General features: G+C 38.4%; 1 gene segment (V, D, J or C); it reads right to left on the bottom strand.

The window, feature by feature from the left end:
- Positions 1-10,618: 10,618 nt before the first annotated feature.
- On the bottom strand, positions 10,619-11,289 carry LOC119001104 (T cell receptor alpha variable 8-3-like). The segment is given in 2 exon segments: positions 10,619-10,983; positions 11,106-11,289. Coding segments are annotated over 2 exon segments (411 nt in total).
- Between the last annotated feature and the right edge of the window lie 4,873 nt (positions 11,290-16,162).

The following is a 16,162-nucleotide window of genomic DNA, read 5'->3' as shown; positions in this document are numbered from 1 at the left end:
GAAACCCAACAACAAAGGAACCACCAACAGATAACAACAGAAGAAAGTGAAGAGGGAGTGGAAGCCACACTAACCTCAATCTAGGACCTAACTGGAAATACAACTAAATAGTAGAGAAACTACCCAGTACAAACAACTGAACAAGAGCAAAAGAGAATCCTCAAAACATTGTACACACAGAAGAACTAGCTTCAACAAAATCTTCCCTCACTGGTACAACAAATTAAAACAGGTGGGTTTTAGAGGGACCATCACTTAACCAGCTGGTAGGAAGGAAACACAAAAGAAAGAGCAAAAAACAATCAAAACCCGAAGGTAAACACAGAGCCAATGTAGAGGACAGCCCAAGACCAGTGAGGCTGGGAGATCAAGGAGACTACACCACTGAATCTCACATGTATTATACCACAGAAGTTCACAGCATAAACCCAGGGAGCCAGAACAAATCAATTTAAAAAGCTGAAGCTAACAAGAAGAGTCTCACAACCAATGGGAAGACAAAGAAACAATCCCCAAATGAAAGGAAAGGAGGAAGCCTCAGGAAGAATGCTAGATGAAATAGAGTCAAGTCAGCTATCAGATATTGAATTCAAAGCACTGGTTATTAGGAAGTTTCAAGAGCTCACAATGAGCTACCATAAACTACAGGGGAGCTACAATGAACTGACTGCAAACTATATCATCATGAAAAAAGAAATAGGAACTATCAGCAAGGTCCAAGAGGAAATGAAGAACACAATGGAAGGAATCCAAAGTAGGATCGATGAAGCAGAAGATTGGATCAGCAAGTTAAAGGACAAAGTAGAAAAAGCACCCAGAAAGAGGAAGAAAAAAAAAGAGGCTCAGAAAGAATGAAGATGGGTTAAGAGAAATGCAAGACAATATGAAACATAATAATATCTGAATAATAGAGATACCAGAAGGAGAAGAAGAAGAACAAGGGATAGAAAATTTATTTTAAAAAGTAATGATGGAAAACTTCCCTAATTTGATGAGAAAAAAAGTCACACAAATCCAGGAACACAGAGGATCCCAATCAAGAGAAAGCTAAAGAGGCCCACTTCAAGACACATCATCATTAAAATGGCAAAATTCCAAGACAAAGAGAGAATCTTAAAGGCAGCAAGGGACAAAAAGAAAGTAACATACAAGGGAGCTCCAATAAGGTTAGCTGCTGACTTCTCACTGGAAATACTTCAAGCGAGAAGAGAATGGCAAGAAATATTCCAAGTAATGAGAACCAGAGGTCTGCAACCAAGGCTACTTTGTCCAGCAAGGCTCTCAATCAAGATAGAAGGCCAAATAAAGAGCTACCAAGACAAAAGAAGCCTAAAAGAATACACCTCCACAAAACCAGCTCTGCAAAAGATGCTAAAAGGACTGCTTTAAAGAAAGGAGAAAAAGAGAAAGACAGAGAAGAACAAAGATACAAAACTGGCAATAAATAAGTACTTATCAATAATAACCTTAAATGTAAATGGATTAAATACTTCAATCAAAAGACATAGAATAGCTGAATGAATAAAAAGCATGACCCACACATATGCTGCCTACAGGACACACACCTCAGGACACAAGACATACACAGACTAAAAGTGAAGGGCTGGAAACAAATATTCCAAGGAAACAACAGGAAAAATCCAGGGTAGCAATACTTATATCAGACAAAATAGACTTCAAAAGAAGGGCCATAAAGAGAGACCCAGAAGGTCACTTCATAATACTCAAGGGAAGAATCCCCAAGAAGACATTAACATCATAAATATATATGCACCCAACATAAGCGCACCCAAATATATAAAGAAAATCTTAGAGGACTTCAAGAAAGTTATTGACAGCAACACAATTATAGTAGGGGATTTTAACACCCCACTGTCAAAAATGGGCAGATCTTCCAAACAAAATATCAACAAATATATTGTGGCATTGAACAATGCACTAGATTAAATGGACCTAACTGATGTATATAAAGCCCTTCATCCCCCAAAAGCTAAATACACATTTTTTTCAAATGCACATAGAACATTTTCAAAAACAGACCACATGATAGGACACAAAACAAGCCTCGACAAATTTTTTAAAAAATGAAATCATACCAAGCATTTGCTCGGATCACAAGGGACTGAAACTAGAAACCAACCCCAAGGGAAAAAACCCCAAACACTCAAAATCATGGAGACCAAATAGCATGCTATTAAACAATGAATAGGTCAACAATGAAATTAGGGAAGAAATCAAAAAGTTTCTGGAAACAAATGAAAATGAATTTACAATAACCAAAAACTAATGGGACACAGTGGAGGCAGTCCTGAGAGGGAAGTTCATAGCAATACAGGCCTACCTAAAAAAGTTAGAAACATGTTTTCAAACAAACAACCAAACCCTACACCTACGAGAACTTGAGGAACAACAAAAAGACAGCCCAGAGCAAGTAGAAGTAAGGAAATAATCAAGATCACAGCAGAATTAAATGACATAGAGACTAAAAGCACAATTCTAAAAATCATCCTGAATCCAGGAGCTGGTCCTTTTAAAAGATAAATAAAATCAACGAGCCTTTAAGCAGGCTCATCAGAAAAAGAAGACAGAGGACCCAAATAAACACAATCAAAAATGAAAGAGGAGAGATTACAACTGACACCACAGAAATACAAAGGATTGTAACAAATTACTATGAAGAACTGTATGCCAAGAAATTTGAAAACCTAGGTGAAATGGACAAATTTCTAGAAAAATATAATCTTCCAAAACTCAATGAAGAAGAAGAAAGCCTGAACAGACCAATAACAGCAGATGAAATTGAAGCAGTAATCAAAAAACTCCTGACACCCAAAAACCCTGGACCAGATGGTTTCACAAGAGAATTCTACAAAGCTTTTAGGGAAGAGCTAACCCTTATTCTTCACAGACTATTCCAAAAAAATCCAAAATGATGGAAGACTCCCAGACTCTTTTTATGAAGCCAGCATCATCCTAACTACAAAACCAGATAAAGACACAACAATGAAAGAAAACTTCAGGCCAATATTACTGATGAACATAGACACTAAAATGCTCGACAAAATATTGGCAAACCACATCCAACAACACATTAAGAAGATCGTATGCCATGACCAAGTGGGATTCATCCCAGGAATGCATGGATGGTTCGATATTGGCAAATCAGTAAATGTAATACATCACATAAAAAAAAGCAAAGGCAAAAATCACATGATCATATCAATATATGAAGAAAAAGCTTTTGATAAAGTTACATCTATTTATGATAAAAACACTCAGCAAAGTGGGAATATAGAGAGCATTTCTCAACATAATAAAGGCTATACATGAGAGAACTACAGCCAACGTCATTCTCAAGTAACAAGACAAGGTTGCCCACTTTCACCACTTCTATTCAATATAGTATTGGAAGTTTTATCCACAGCAGTCAGACAAGAAAAGGAAATAAAAGGCATCAAATCAGAAAGAAGGAAACAAAACTGTCACTGTTTGCAGATGACATGATAGTGTACTTGTAAAATTCTATACATTATACCAAAAAACTGCTCAACATAATAAATGAATTTAGCAAAACAGTGGGGTACAAAGTCAATATTCAGAAATCAAAGGCATTTTTGTATAGCAACAATGAAACAGCAGAAGCACAAATCAAGAAAAAATCCCATTTGATATAGCAAAAAATAAAAATAAAATAAAATACCTAGGAATAAACCTCACCAAGAAGATAAAAGACCTGTATTCAGAAAACTACACAACACTGAAGAAAGAAATCAAGGAAGACACAAACAAATGAAAACATGTATCGTGTTCATGGATCAGAGGAATTAACACCATCAAAATGTCCGTACTACCCAAAGCAATTTACAGATTCAATGCAATACCTATTAAAGTGCCAATGACATATTTCACAGACATAGAACAAACACTTCAAAAATCTATATGGGACCATAAACAACCCCCGAAAAGCAGCTGCAATTTTGAGAAAGAAGAACAAAGTAGCAGGGATCACAATACCTGATATCAGGCATTGTGATTACAAGGCCACTGTAATCAAAACAGCCTGGTACTGGCATAAAAGCGGGCACATAGACCAATGGAACAGAACAGAGATCTCAGAAATAAACCCAAATCTCTATGGGCAATTAATATTTGACAAAGGGGGCAGCAAAATAAAATGGACTAGAAATGCCCTCTTCAACAAATGGTGTTGGGAGAACTGGACAGCTACATGCAAAAAAAGAAAACTTGACCACCAACGCACACCATACACAAAAATAAATTCAAGGTGGATAAAAGACTTAAATATAAGTTGTGACACCATTAAAGTCCTAGAGGAAAATATTGGCAGGAAAATCTCAGACATTCCACGCAGCAATATCTTCACTGATATGTTCCCTAGAGTAAGGGACATAAAGGTAAGAATAAACAAATGAGATCTCATCAAAATAAAAAGCTTCTGCATCACTAGAGAAAACAGCATTAAAATGAAAAGTCAACCAACCATATGGGAAAATATATTTGCCAATGATACCTCGGACAAGGGTTTGATCTCCAAAATATATAAAGAACTCACATGACTCCACTCAAAGAAGACAAGCAACCCAATTGAAGCATAGGCAAAAAACTTGAACAGACACTTCTCCAAGGAGGACATACAGAAGGTCCAGAGACATATGAAAAATGTTTAGTATCACTATGAGATACCACTTCACACCAGTCAGAATGGCTATCACAAACAAAGGAACAAACAACAAGTGTTGGAGAGATAGTGGAGAAAAGGGAACCCTAGCGCACTGTTGCTGGGATTGCAGACTGGTGCAACCACTATGGAAAACGTATGGAACTAAAAATGGAACTGCCTTTTGACCCAGCAATTCCATTGCTGGGATTATACCCTAAGAACCTTGAAACACCAATCTGAAAGAGCCTATGCACCCCAATGTTCATAGCAGTACAATTTACGAATAACCAAGTGCTGGAAGCAACCTAAGTGCCCATCAGTAAATGAGTGGATCAAAAAACCATAGTACATTTACACAATGGAATTCTATGCAGTAGAGAGAAAGAAGGAACTCCTACCCTTTGTGACAGCATGGATGGAACTGGAGAGCATTATGCTAAGTGAAATAAGTTAGGCAGTGAAAGACAAATACCTTATGATCTCACCTTTAACTGGAATCGAATCAACAAAGCAAACAAGCAAGCAAAATATAACCAAAGACATTGAAATTAAGAACAAATTGACAGTAGGGAGAGGGAAGGCGATTATGGGGGAAAAGGGTGAAGGGTTTATAGGAACAACTATATAGGACATGTGGACAAAAACAAGGGGGGTGGAAATATGGGAGGGAGGTGGGGCCGGGTGTATCTTAAACTTTTTGCATTAACTTCGATAAAACTCTCCATTATCTCGCAACAAAAATTAAGCCAGAAAAACCAGGAGGCTCTCAGATGCATCTCCATACTTCTTCTATCAAGGACACTGCCCAAGGATGCAACCAAATCCAGGTTCTCTATTCTATATTCTCTCCTGCCATATGAAGGCAGACTCAAGTTGACTTCCTGGCTCCAGGCTTGGCTCCACTGGATACACTTATATCTACTCAAAGTGTCTGTTTGTAGGTGTGAGCAGAAAGACAGCAAGAACATCCTAGAGTCAGATCTACAGTTGCTCAAAACTTTTGATTAATTTCTGGTGCAGCGTCCTCATTACTGGCAAAGGGATCTGTATATACATGCATATACATGCTCTAGACTAATACTGAATACATGTGCATTGAGAACCTGCATTTGAGACCTGGCTGTTCTACCAAGTACCTATGTGATCATGAATAAGTGACTTAAACTCTTCATACCTCACTGCCTTTGTATTCACAATGGGCATAGTACTATACAATTTTTTTAAGAATTAAACTATCTGATATATGTTAGCAACACAGAGTAAGGCCTGTAATATGATATGAACTCTACTTGGGCAGCAAATTTTGTTTATAATGCAAACTACTCTTTAGGTTATTATCTGGCACAGACTAGACAAATAATTTTGTGTTGAATAATTTGTTGAATGGAAGAAATGGTAGCTCTTTGTGATAGCAGTAATAACTTTCTCTACTCATTTGTTAAGTTAGCAAATGTTTGAAGAGATTTTACTGTGATGTACACACTATTCTTATTACAGAGATTTAAAAATTATGCTAGTATGTGCATAGAGAACATCACTCTATGCCTGACACATAAATTCCCCACAAGAGCTGTAAGAAATGTTGTCTCCTCTTTCCATATGCTGCTCATATGGAATATTCTCTCCTCCACCTCCTTTCATTCTTGTATTTCTTTCTTCCTTTAAGGATCTACTGCTTCTTGGGCTAATATTTCCCTAGAAATCATGCTTTCATGCCCTAGTTTATCCAGGAGACATTGGCAACCTCATCTGTTACAGGTGTGTCTCTAAGTCCAGTATTTCCCTGGATGACTTGGGACCAGTCAGGGGTGTCCAGTGTTATGTAAGGATAAACTCATAGATTATTTCTTTCATTCAGCCTGTCTACATTCAAAACCACAAATTTCAACTATGATTAAGAAACTGTGGCGATAGGCTCTGTTTTCACTCTCACCATTAAAGCACCTCATATGAGGCCTGTTTACTTTTTGTTCTTCTGCTGAGTTCTTAGAGTTTATTTGGATGACTTCCATACCAATGAGTGTGTTTGGATGAGTGACAGGCAACAACAATGGCAGACTAGATCTTGGTCCCTAAACTAGAGTAATCATCTGTCAGACACTGAGCATTGATGTTTCTCATACCTCTCAGAGTTTGTGCTCAGCTCCCCCTGCAGTTTCTGTCACTGTGTCACTCTGAGCACAGTAGTACACTGCCGAATCTGACTCGTCCACTGAGTTTTTCTCCAAGTGGAAGGAATTTGGTTGTTGGTGGTATGTGGCTTCAAAACCTTTGTTGCTTCCCTTATCATTGATCATTTTGGCACTCAGGAGGAGACGTGGACCTTCTCCAGGATACTGAACATACCAGAAGAGAGTGGGATACCCTGTTCTTTCAAAGGAGCAGTTCACAGTCAGAGAATCCCCTTGTGAGACAGTCACTTGGCCTTCTGTCTGGGTCACCGAGCCTGCATTGTTTCTTCCTGAAAAAAAATAACAATGAAGGTTCTAATTGTCTTGGGCATGATCTGGGGCTTCACCCCTTGGAGAAAATCATGGTTAAAGATTTCCAACATAATGGAAAGAAAGACTTACGCTTTTTGTGCCATTTTGCTTACCAAACATTAAGAACAGCATAATCATGGATCCTAGAGAAGAGTTCATTCTTAGAGTCTCTGGTGTCCTTGGGTCTTGACTTATGAGTGTGAAGAATGGTTAATTTAAGGTGAGAGTGAAAGGATGAATGTGAGCTCAGAATTTAAGCAGGAAATGTGCATCTGTTAGGAAATACGCCCCCTTGTGGGTGAAATTCTAAACTCATAGGAATGTTAACCTCTCAAAAGTCAGTCTGTCTTCACCTCTGGCTTTTTTTCTTTTTTTTTTTTATGACTCTTGTTAACTGACAGATGGTCCTTCGAAAATCAAAACAATACCTTGTGTTTTAAATAAGCTTATTTTTCCCAGAACATTGCCTGGTTTGGAGGCTTCATACCATGACATTTCTGAAAAGAATTCAGTTTAACTTTTTCTTATTTAGCCACGTTTAGTCTCCTTGTAATTCACTGAAATATTGTATAAGCAATGTGTAACATAAAATCAAACAGATAATGAGGCAACATGTTTAAGCATTAGTAGATGTTTTGGTATAGCAGAGAACCATTTTTCACTGCTTTGTTTCCACATGTACAACAACATTGGACACTTCACAGCAAATGATCAAAAACTATTTCTTTTTTTAATTTTGTTTTCTGTTTTCTCTTTTTTTAAAGATTTTTTTTAGAGAGAGGATAAGTGAGGGAGGACAGGGAGAGAAACATCAATGTGTGGTTGCCTCTCTCACACACCCTACCAGGGACCTGGCTTGCAACCCAGGCATGTGCCCTGACTGGGAATTAAACCGCTAAACCTTTGTGTCACTGCCAGCACTCAATCTACTGAGGCACACCAGCCAGGGCAAAAAATAATTCTTAAGTGCATAAATGAATAAATAAATGACATTCTTTGAGGAACTTCACCTACTTGAAATACCACTTGGTTCAGACATCCATTAAAAGAAACACAATTTAATAAAAAGCTTTCCAGAGAATAAAAGAAATTCTATATTACATATATATTGACTTACATGTGGAAAAAATATGTAACTCTTACCATTAAAGAAACATAAAATTCAAGTTATTGAATCCCTATAAAATTATCTGGCATCACTTTTTTCTTCCTTAGGGTTTTCATGATTCTCAGATAATCCAAGTGGCTCAAGGGCATGAGGCAAAATGTTCTCAATTTTTAATAGAAATTATGCCTCAGGTATGTTTTCTGCATATATGCACCTCCCCATTATAGTGCCCAACATGGTTCAACAAAATTAGTTTTACCACATGATATAACACATTCATAACATGAATTTGCCTCCAAAGACAAAAGAACAAGCTGAATCTCAGCTTCTAGGATTGGTGGAGACATGTCTGCTGATGTGCAGAAGCATTCTATAGTGAGGGTGAAACTTCTTTTTTAGATGAGTTACTTGGGATGATCTGATCATAAATGTAACTGGGTAGGTCATATTAGGTAGCCTCACCCCAGGCATAGAACTTCTTTAGTAAAAAATTTATTTTTTCTCTAAGCAAGCCCTGTTCATGTCTCTGTGTGTGCGCAATTGGTTAACACACCTCTGAAACGAGCCATATCACCCTTAACTATCTTGTAATTCTAGTCCTGCCGTGCTTTCTCCCACCTTTATGTAATCTTCCTTACCTTCCCTCCTAAATCTCAAACGCATAGAAGAAACTGCAAACTTTTATTCTCAGAAGCATTTTTCTCAGTCTGTTGACATCTTGCTTCCAGATGTATCCTAGTCTGACTCAAAAATGTTTTTTAAGATTTTATGTATCTTTAGAGGGGAAGGGAAGGAGAAGGGGAGAGAAATATCAGTGAATGGTTGCCTCTTGTGAGCCCCCTGCTGGGAATTGGCCTGCAACCCAGGCATGTGCCTTAACTGGAAATCTAACCGCAGTTGTTTGGTTCACAGGCCCACGCTCAATCCACTAAGCTACACCAGCCAGGCTCAAAAATGTTTTTATAAAAACTCACAAAAATAGTTAGTTGGTGATCAAGTACACGTTTGGAGATCATGTACTTGATCAAAATCATAATCAGACAAAATCATAATCACCAGAATTAAAGTCTGGAAAATTGAAAATCTCAGGTGCTTTATGATGTAGCCAGTTCCATACAAATTTACAAAATAACCATCAGGAACCCTGAACTAAGAGGACAGTCGCGTCTCAGTGAAGCACTTCTGGAGTCAGCATGGGAAATTGCCTCCATTTCCGTAGAATTTTAAACTCATTCTCTTCTCATTGAGTCTCCTTGTGATGTCACAATAGCAAAAAAAAAGTATTACTTACTCTCACCATTACACTTATAACACAATATGCTGAATGTTCATAGGACAAACTATGGGAAAAAGAGGTTGTTTCTCTCTCAAGCTCTACTAACATGTGCTTGAATATGGAAGTGTTTTTTTCAAGGTGCCTCTTGGAACATGCACTTTCCACAAATTCTTCTTCCTTTATTATTGTATTATTCATTTCTGATTTGTTTTTTTCAATGGTATTTTACAACTATTTTTATGTTTTCTATCTCTTTGTTGAAGTTCTTCTTGAGTATCTATTCTTCTCCTAAGTCCATTGACCGTCTTTATAACCAGTGTTTTGAACTCTGCATCTAGTAGCTTGCTTGTCTGAATTTCATTTAGTTCTTTTTCTGGAGTTTTGTTCTGTTCTTTCATTAGCACCATGCCTATTTGTCTCCACATTTTGGGAGCTTCCCTGTGTTTGTTTCTATGTATTAGATAGATTGCTACATCTCTCAAGCTTGGAAGAGTGACCTATATATAGTAGGTGTCCTGTGGAACAGAGTAGCACAGCCTCCCCTATTACTCAAGGTGGGTATTAAAGGCGTACCTACTGTGTGAGTTGTGTACACCCTTCTATTATAGTTGAACCCTGATTGCTCTTGGCATGTCCAAGGTGAGCCACTGCCTGTGTTCTTTACAGAGTTACACAGCATAAGCTACAAAGCTATATGGGATTTGCTGCTACTTCTGCTGGGCTTGGAAGTGCCCAGGCCAGGCTAAGCTGTGAACCAAGGATGGCTGCTGCTAGTGCTGGGCCTGGGGCAACTTAGTGAAAGGTATTGGACTCACTGAATCAGATGCTTGTTGGAGAGAATTTAGTAAACTCTGAAACATGGCCAAGATAAGCCACTCATATGGAAAAGCCACTAAAAACAGCTTGGATTTAGGACTTAAACTGCAACTTCAACTCTTTCCTGAATTCTCAGCCTACATAATAACTTCTGGACTTCTCTGTCTCCACAGTCACATGAGCCAATTTCTTAAATAAATTTCTATAGGTGGGACAACTCTTATGGCCAAAACCTCCCTGAACAAGAACACATCTTAAGTCTGAGAAAACTCCACTAGGCTGAGTGGTTTGTGTTCAGCTCCCCCTGTGGTCCCAGACACTGTGTCACTCAGAGCACAGAAGTACACAGCTGAGTCTCTCCAATGGATTGAGAATTTCTTCAGGTTGAAGGAAGATTCATTCTGCTTTAATTCAGCCCCAAAGCCTTCAATGCCTTGAGCCCACCTATCCCGTGAAAAGTGCTTAACGAGAAGCTGGAGGCCTTGGCTGGGGTATTGGACATACCAGTAGAGATAAGGAACTCCAGCATAAGAATAGTTGCACTTCAGCTCCAGTGAGGCTTCTTCAGAGACACTGACGTGGCTGTCAGGCTGAGTCACTGTCTGGGCTCTGGCATCTCCTGCAACATCAATGTTTTATTGGTGAAAACAGGGCAGACTCCTCTGTGGAGGAGTATTTCTAGTGGGAAGTATTTCTAGTCAGAATCTGCAGAACTATAGATCATTATGAAATTTTACTTACTCAGGACAAATATCATCTCCAGTACTGAGAGTAGCAACAGAAGCATGGCTGAGCAGTAGAAATGCTGTGGGCTCTTTTCTGGAAAATCTCCTCTGAGCAGGCAGGAAAGTAGCTGCAGAAAGCAAGTCCTTAGAAGTAAAAGATGTAGGGAATGGTAGGATGGACAAGTTCCTTGCTGGGTAAAAATACAAAATCTGCCAAGATGAGCCTGGAGCTCTCTGATGTCTGATGCTAGTCACTTGTCTGTCTGCAAAGTACTCAGCCAGCTGCAGGAGGAGGAGCCCAACACAGGACACTGATCCACAAGATCTCTAGTTTGTGCAGCATCGCCCTCTGGAGGCCAGGTGCAGAACCAGAGGTCCCAAGAACTAACAGTTTTTCCTCCATTTTCTGAGATGTATAAAACTTTCACAGAATTTGTTTCTTCTCTCCCACATCTGTGATGGTGTATTAGTCCTACAGTCCACTAGAAATAACATGCCATATAAAAGTAGACTAACAAGTCCCTTCACTGAAAATTAGTCTTTAATAAGTATATCTGATGTGGAATTCAAGTCCATAAGAGTCTGTGGAATCATATCAATTGCCTCGGGCTGAGTTTTGTATGACCCAGCACTGCCATGTGGTGTGTAAGATGGTAGAGTTACTGGCCTTGACTGACACTCATGCATCCACATGATGCTGGTGAAACCTTTTAGAGGAAAGGACAGGGCCCATAAAATTAGAGTAGTACTATGTGGCAAGGAGTGACTCTAAGTGGGAAGGTATGTCCTAGGGCTGAAGGACATACATCCGTACAAAGAAAGCTATCTCTGAAAACCTAAGAATAGACATGTCCTCTGCTTTCACTGTAGCCAATAGGGCTCCTTGACAAAGTCAGAATATTTGTTCTCTTTGATTCCAGGAGCATGACCCCAGGCCTCTTTGGGGGTTCTTCATTCACTGTTCATTCCCATCCAGATTGCCTTCCTAAGAGAAAATTAGGGACTTCAGGCGAAGATGAAGACATAGGTAGAAACACTGTACCTCCTTGCACAGCCAAACTTAAGGACAACAAAGATTTAGAAACAAAAATGCAACCAGAACAGACAGAAAATTGAACAGTCGTGACCTCACCAAAAGATTATGGCTCAAACAAAAGAACAAATCAAAGCCCCAGAGCCAATACTTTTAAGTGACCAAGAGATAGCCAACCTATCAGATGCACAGTTCAAAGCACTGGTGATCAGGGTGCTCACAGAACTGGTTGAATTTGCTTGCAAATTAGATGAAAAACTGAAGGCTACACTAAATGGAATGAAGAAAAATGCACAGGAAACCAATAGTGATGGAAAGAATACTGGAACTCAAATCAATGGAGTGGACCAGGAGGAAGAGAGAAATGACCAAACAGAAAAGAATGAAGAAACAAGAATTCAAAAAAATGAGGAGAAGCTTAGGAACCTCCAAGGCATCTTTAAACATTCCAATATCCAAATTATAGGGGTGCCAGAAGGGAGGAAGAGCAACAACTGGAAAACTTATTTGAACAATTAATAAAGGAGAACTTCGCCAATCTGGCAAAAGAAATAGACTTCCAGGAAGTCCAGAAAGCTCAGAGAGTCCCAAAGAAGTTGGACCCAAGGACAAACACACCAAAGCACATCATAATCACATTAGCCAAGACTAAAATGGTGGAGAGAATCCTAGAAGCAGCAAGAGATAAGGGGACAGTCACCTACAAAGGAGTACCTATCAGACTGTCAGTAGATTTCTCAAAAGAGACCTTACAGGCAAGAAGGGGCTGGAAAGAAGTATTCCAAGTCATGAAAGACAAGGATCTACAGCCAAGATTGCTCTATCCAGCAAAGCTTTCATTGAGAATGGAAGGGCAGATAAAGTGCTTCTCAGATAAGGTCGAGTTCCAGGAGTTCATCATCACCAAGTCTTTATTATATGAAATGTTAAAGGGACTTATCTAAGAAAAAGAAGATAAAAAATATGAACAGTGAAAGGACAGCAAACTCACAGTTATTAACAACCACACCTAAAACAAAAGCAAACTAAAAGGACAGCTAGATCAGGAGCGGGGCCACTGAAATGGAGATTACATGGAGGGTTATCAACAGGGGAGTGGGAGGAGGAGAGGGGGGAAAAGGTACAGAGAATAAGTAGCATAGACAGTGGGGAGAAAATAGACAGGGGGAGGGCAAGGGTAGTGTGGGAAATGTAGAAGCTGAACTGAAGGGGTGGAAGGTGGATGGGAGGGGGTGTGCAGGGTGGAGAAAATGGGACAACTGTAATGGCATAATCAATACAATATATTATAAAAAATAAAACAAGCCAAATTTAAAAAAAGAAAATTAGGTAATGCTGTCCATTTGTGAATTTGTAGTCTATGCATTTGTACTTCTGATTCCTGGGGCTTTTTACTCCTATCTCTTCTAAATGTCCTTCTAATGAAAAGAGTAAAAACATAAAAGAATAAACTGAAAGTCTGGAGAGAAAAGATAGGAATCATCTGGAAATGAGAGACTTATACATATTTTCAGAATACAGAAAGTTAATAGGATCATATTGAGGATTAAAGTTAGAACAGGGGGAAAAAAGAGTCAATAATACGCTATGAGGAGCAATTCCTGTTACTTTCAAATTGGTATTTTAACTCCTCTCAAGGTTGCTAGGCATTGACAAAGCCCGCAAGTACAAAGTTGGGGTCACAGGATTGTTTGAGGCCTTAGAACAGAGCTGTTTCTTCTGTACTGGAAGAATACAGAAAAATTCTCCAATCTCCAATGTTGGTAGAAGCAACATCTCATAGTTGAAGAAGAAGATCAAGACCAGCAATGCGATATTCTCCTTTAAGAATGTTGCAGGATTCTAAGAAATGTATTGATTACCAGAAACATTAAAGAATCTCCACCAACAGCCTAGAACATTTCCAACCATTGTCTAGGAAAAACAAATAAAAGTTGAGAATTTTTTTCTAAATAGGGAGAGGAGGAGAAAATTGAAAACAAAACAGCTATTTAGGTGCTGAAAAGACACAGTTTTTGGTTAGTTATCCTGCACCTTATCATCCTCTTGGAAATTGACGCAGAATAAAAATTTTTTGAATTTTAGCAAAAATTGTACTCCTTAAAGCATGGTTAAAAACAAGTAACCAGTAATCCATTTTCTTATGGATTTTGAAAATTATACACAAGCAGACAGATTGCATAGGAGAATCATTATTGGAGAAGCAACCTGCATCAGGATAAATTTCACTTTTTCTTTTGCCTTTGCCTTGATAGCAAGCCCCTGATGACAGGGTAGCAATAATAACAAAGCTAAAACTGAAAGACACTCAATCTTTCTGGCCTTTTTGCTGTGCTGGTAAGGAGACACCCGAAGGAAAGACATAGAGAAGAAATTAAGACCCAGTCTAATTCCAAAACTGAACATGCATGGGGCAGACCCAAATCAGAAAAACAAAGCTGAGGTAACTAAGCTGAAATGTGAACCACTTTCCAGACCTCACACGAACCTCTGGAGGGACACAAGCAGGACAGACTCAAACCAATGTCATGGTGATTTCAAGAACTGACCTGAGACTGAACACCCCCAAAAAGTTTCAGACTAATTCAGACTAATTCAGACTAATTCAGCTATACCTAATGGAGAAAGACCCAAACCAACATAGCAAATGATTAGATAACTGAACTGAGTTTTCAGCCACCATCACAAAAGAACATACAAAGCTAAGAGTCTGAACAAAACTAGGATGATTTCCTGCTAAAAGGATCAAAATTCTCCAGAGGATTATAATTCAAAAATAATAGTTAATATAATGAAACATTTAAAATGCTTAAAATGCATTCAAAAATTATTCAACACACATATGTTAAAAAATAAAATTCAACCGAGTACATTTGAAGACCTGATTGGCTTTATAAACAATTCATGAATCAGGCAGTGTCCCATGCAACAAACTGAGAACAGCTTGGGAAGCTGCACAAAATGCAAAGTTTTTATAGGCAGGAACTGGACAGGACAAGAGAGTTATTAACAAAAGAAAAGAAACAATTGTTTCAGGCAGGGTCAAGTTTCTTTGGGGAGAAGGAGTAAGGGTCTAACCAGGTAAAGCACCTCACTAGTGTTGATCAGGAGATTCCAGACTGACTGGTTTAAGGTCACATTCCTGGGAGGCTCTGAAGCTGCAGTTAGGTCTAGGTTTGTTGTCCTGGGGTTAGGCACCTTCACCTTGAACCTGTTGTTTCTTTCTTTTACCACAATGAACCAGAAAAATTGACTAATATGTATTTAAGTATAAGATAATCAACAGATGCAAAGGGCAAGATGACTAAGTCTCTAAAACTAATAGAAAAAGTAGTTAAAGCAACAATTTTAGCTAGTCTACAAACTAATGAAAGCACAATCAAAATTATCAAAATAATTAGATGAAGCTACCTTTTAAAAATTTAGTGGGGTGACATTGGGTAATACAATTATATGTGTTTCAGGTGTACAATTCTTTAATTCATCATCGGTATATTGTGTTGTGCATTCACCACCCCAAGTCAAATCTCCTTCCATCATCATTTATCTCTTTTTTACCTTCTCCTACCTCTCCCACCTCCTTCCCCTCTAATACCCACAAAGCTATTATTGTCTGTGTCTATAAGAATTTTTTTTTGCTTAATTCCTTCACCTTTCTCACCCCAGCCCCACAACCTCCCCTCCCCTCTGACAACTGTCAGTCTATTTTCTATATATGAGTCTATTTTGTTTGTTAGTTTATTTTGTTCATTAGATTCCACATATGAGTGCATATGATTCTTGTCTTTCTCTGACTGGCTTATTTTATTTAGCATAATGCTCTCCAGGTCCACCCATGATGTCATAAAGGGTGACAATTATTTCCATCATCTTTCTTTTAAATGCATAGTATTCCATTGTGTAAATGCACCACTGCTTTTTTATCTACTTATCTACTGATGGAAACTTGGGTTGCTTCTATAGCTTGGCTATTGTAAATAATACTTCAATGAACATAGGGGTGCATATATTCTTTCAAATTAATGTTTCTAGTTTCTTCA

Source organism: Sturnira hondurensis, unplaced genomic scaffold (assembly GCF_014824575.4).
Source record: "Sturnira hondurensis isolate 20B ecotype Veracruz unplaced genomic scaffold, ASM1482457v3 Scaffold0016605, whole genome shotgun sequence".
In the NCBI taxonomy this organism is placed as follows: domain Eukaryota; kingdom Metazoa; phylum Chordata; class Mammalia; order Chiroptera; family Phyllostomidae; genus Sturnira; species Sturnira hondurensis.
The sequence above is the reverse complement of the archived record's forward strand: the minus strand, read 5'-3'. Positions and strand labels throughout refer to the sequence as shown.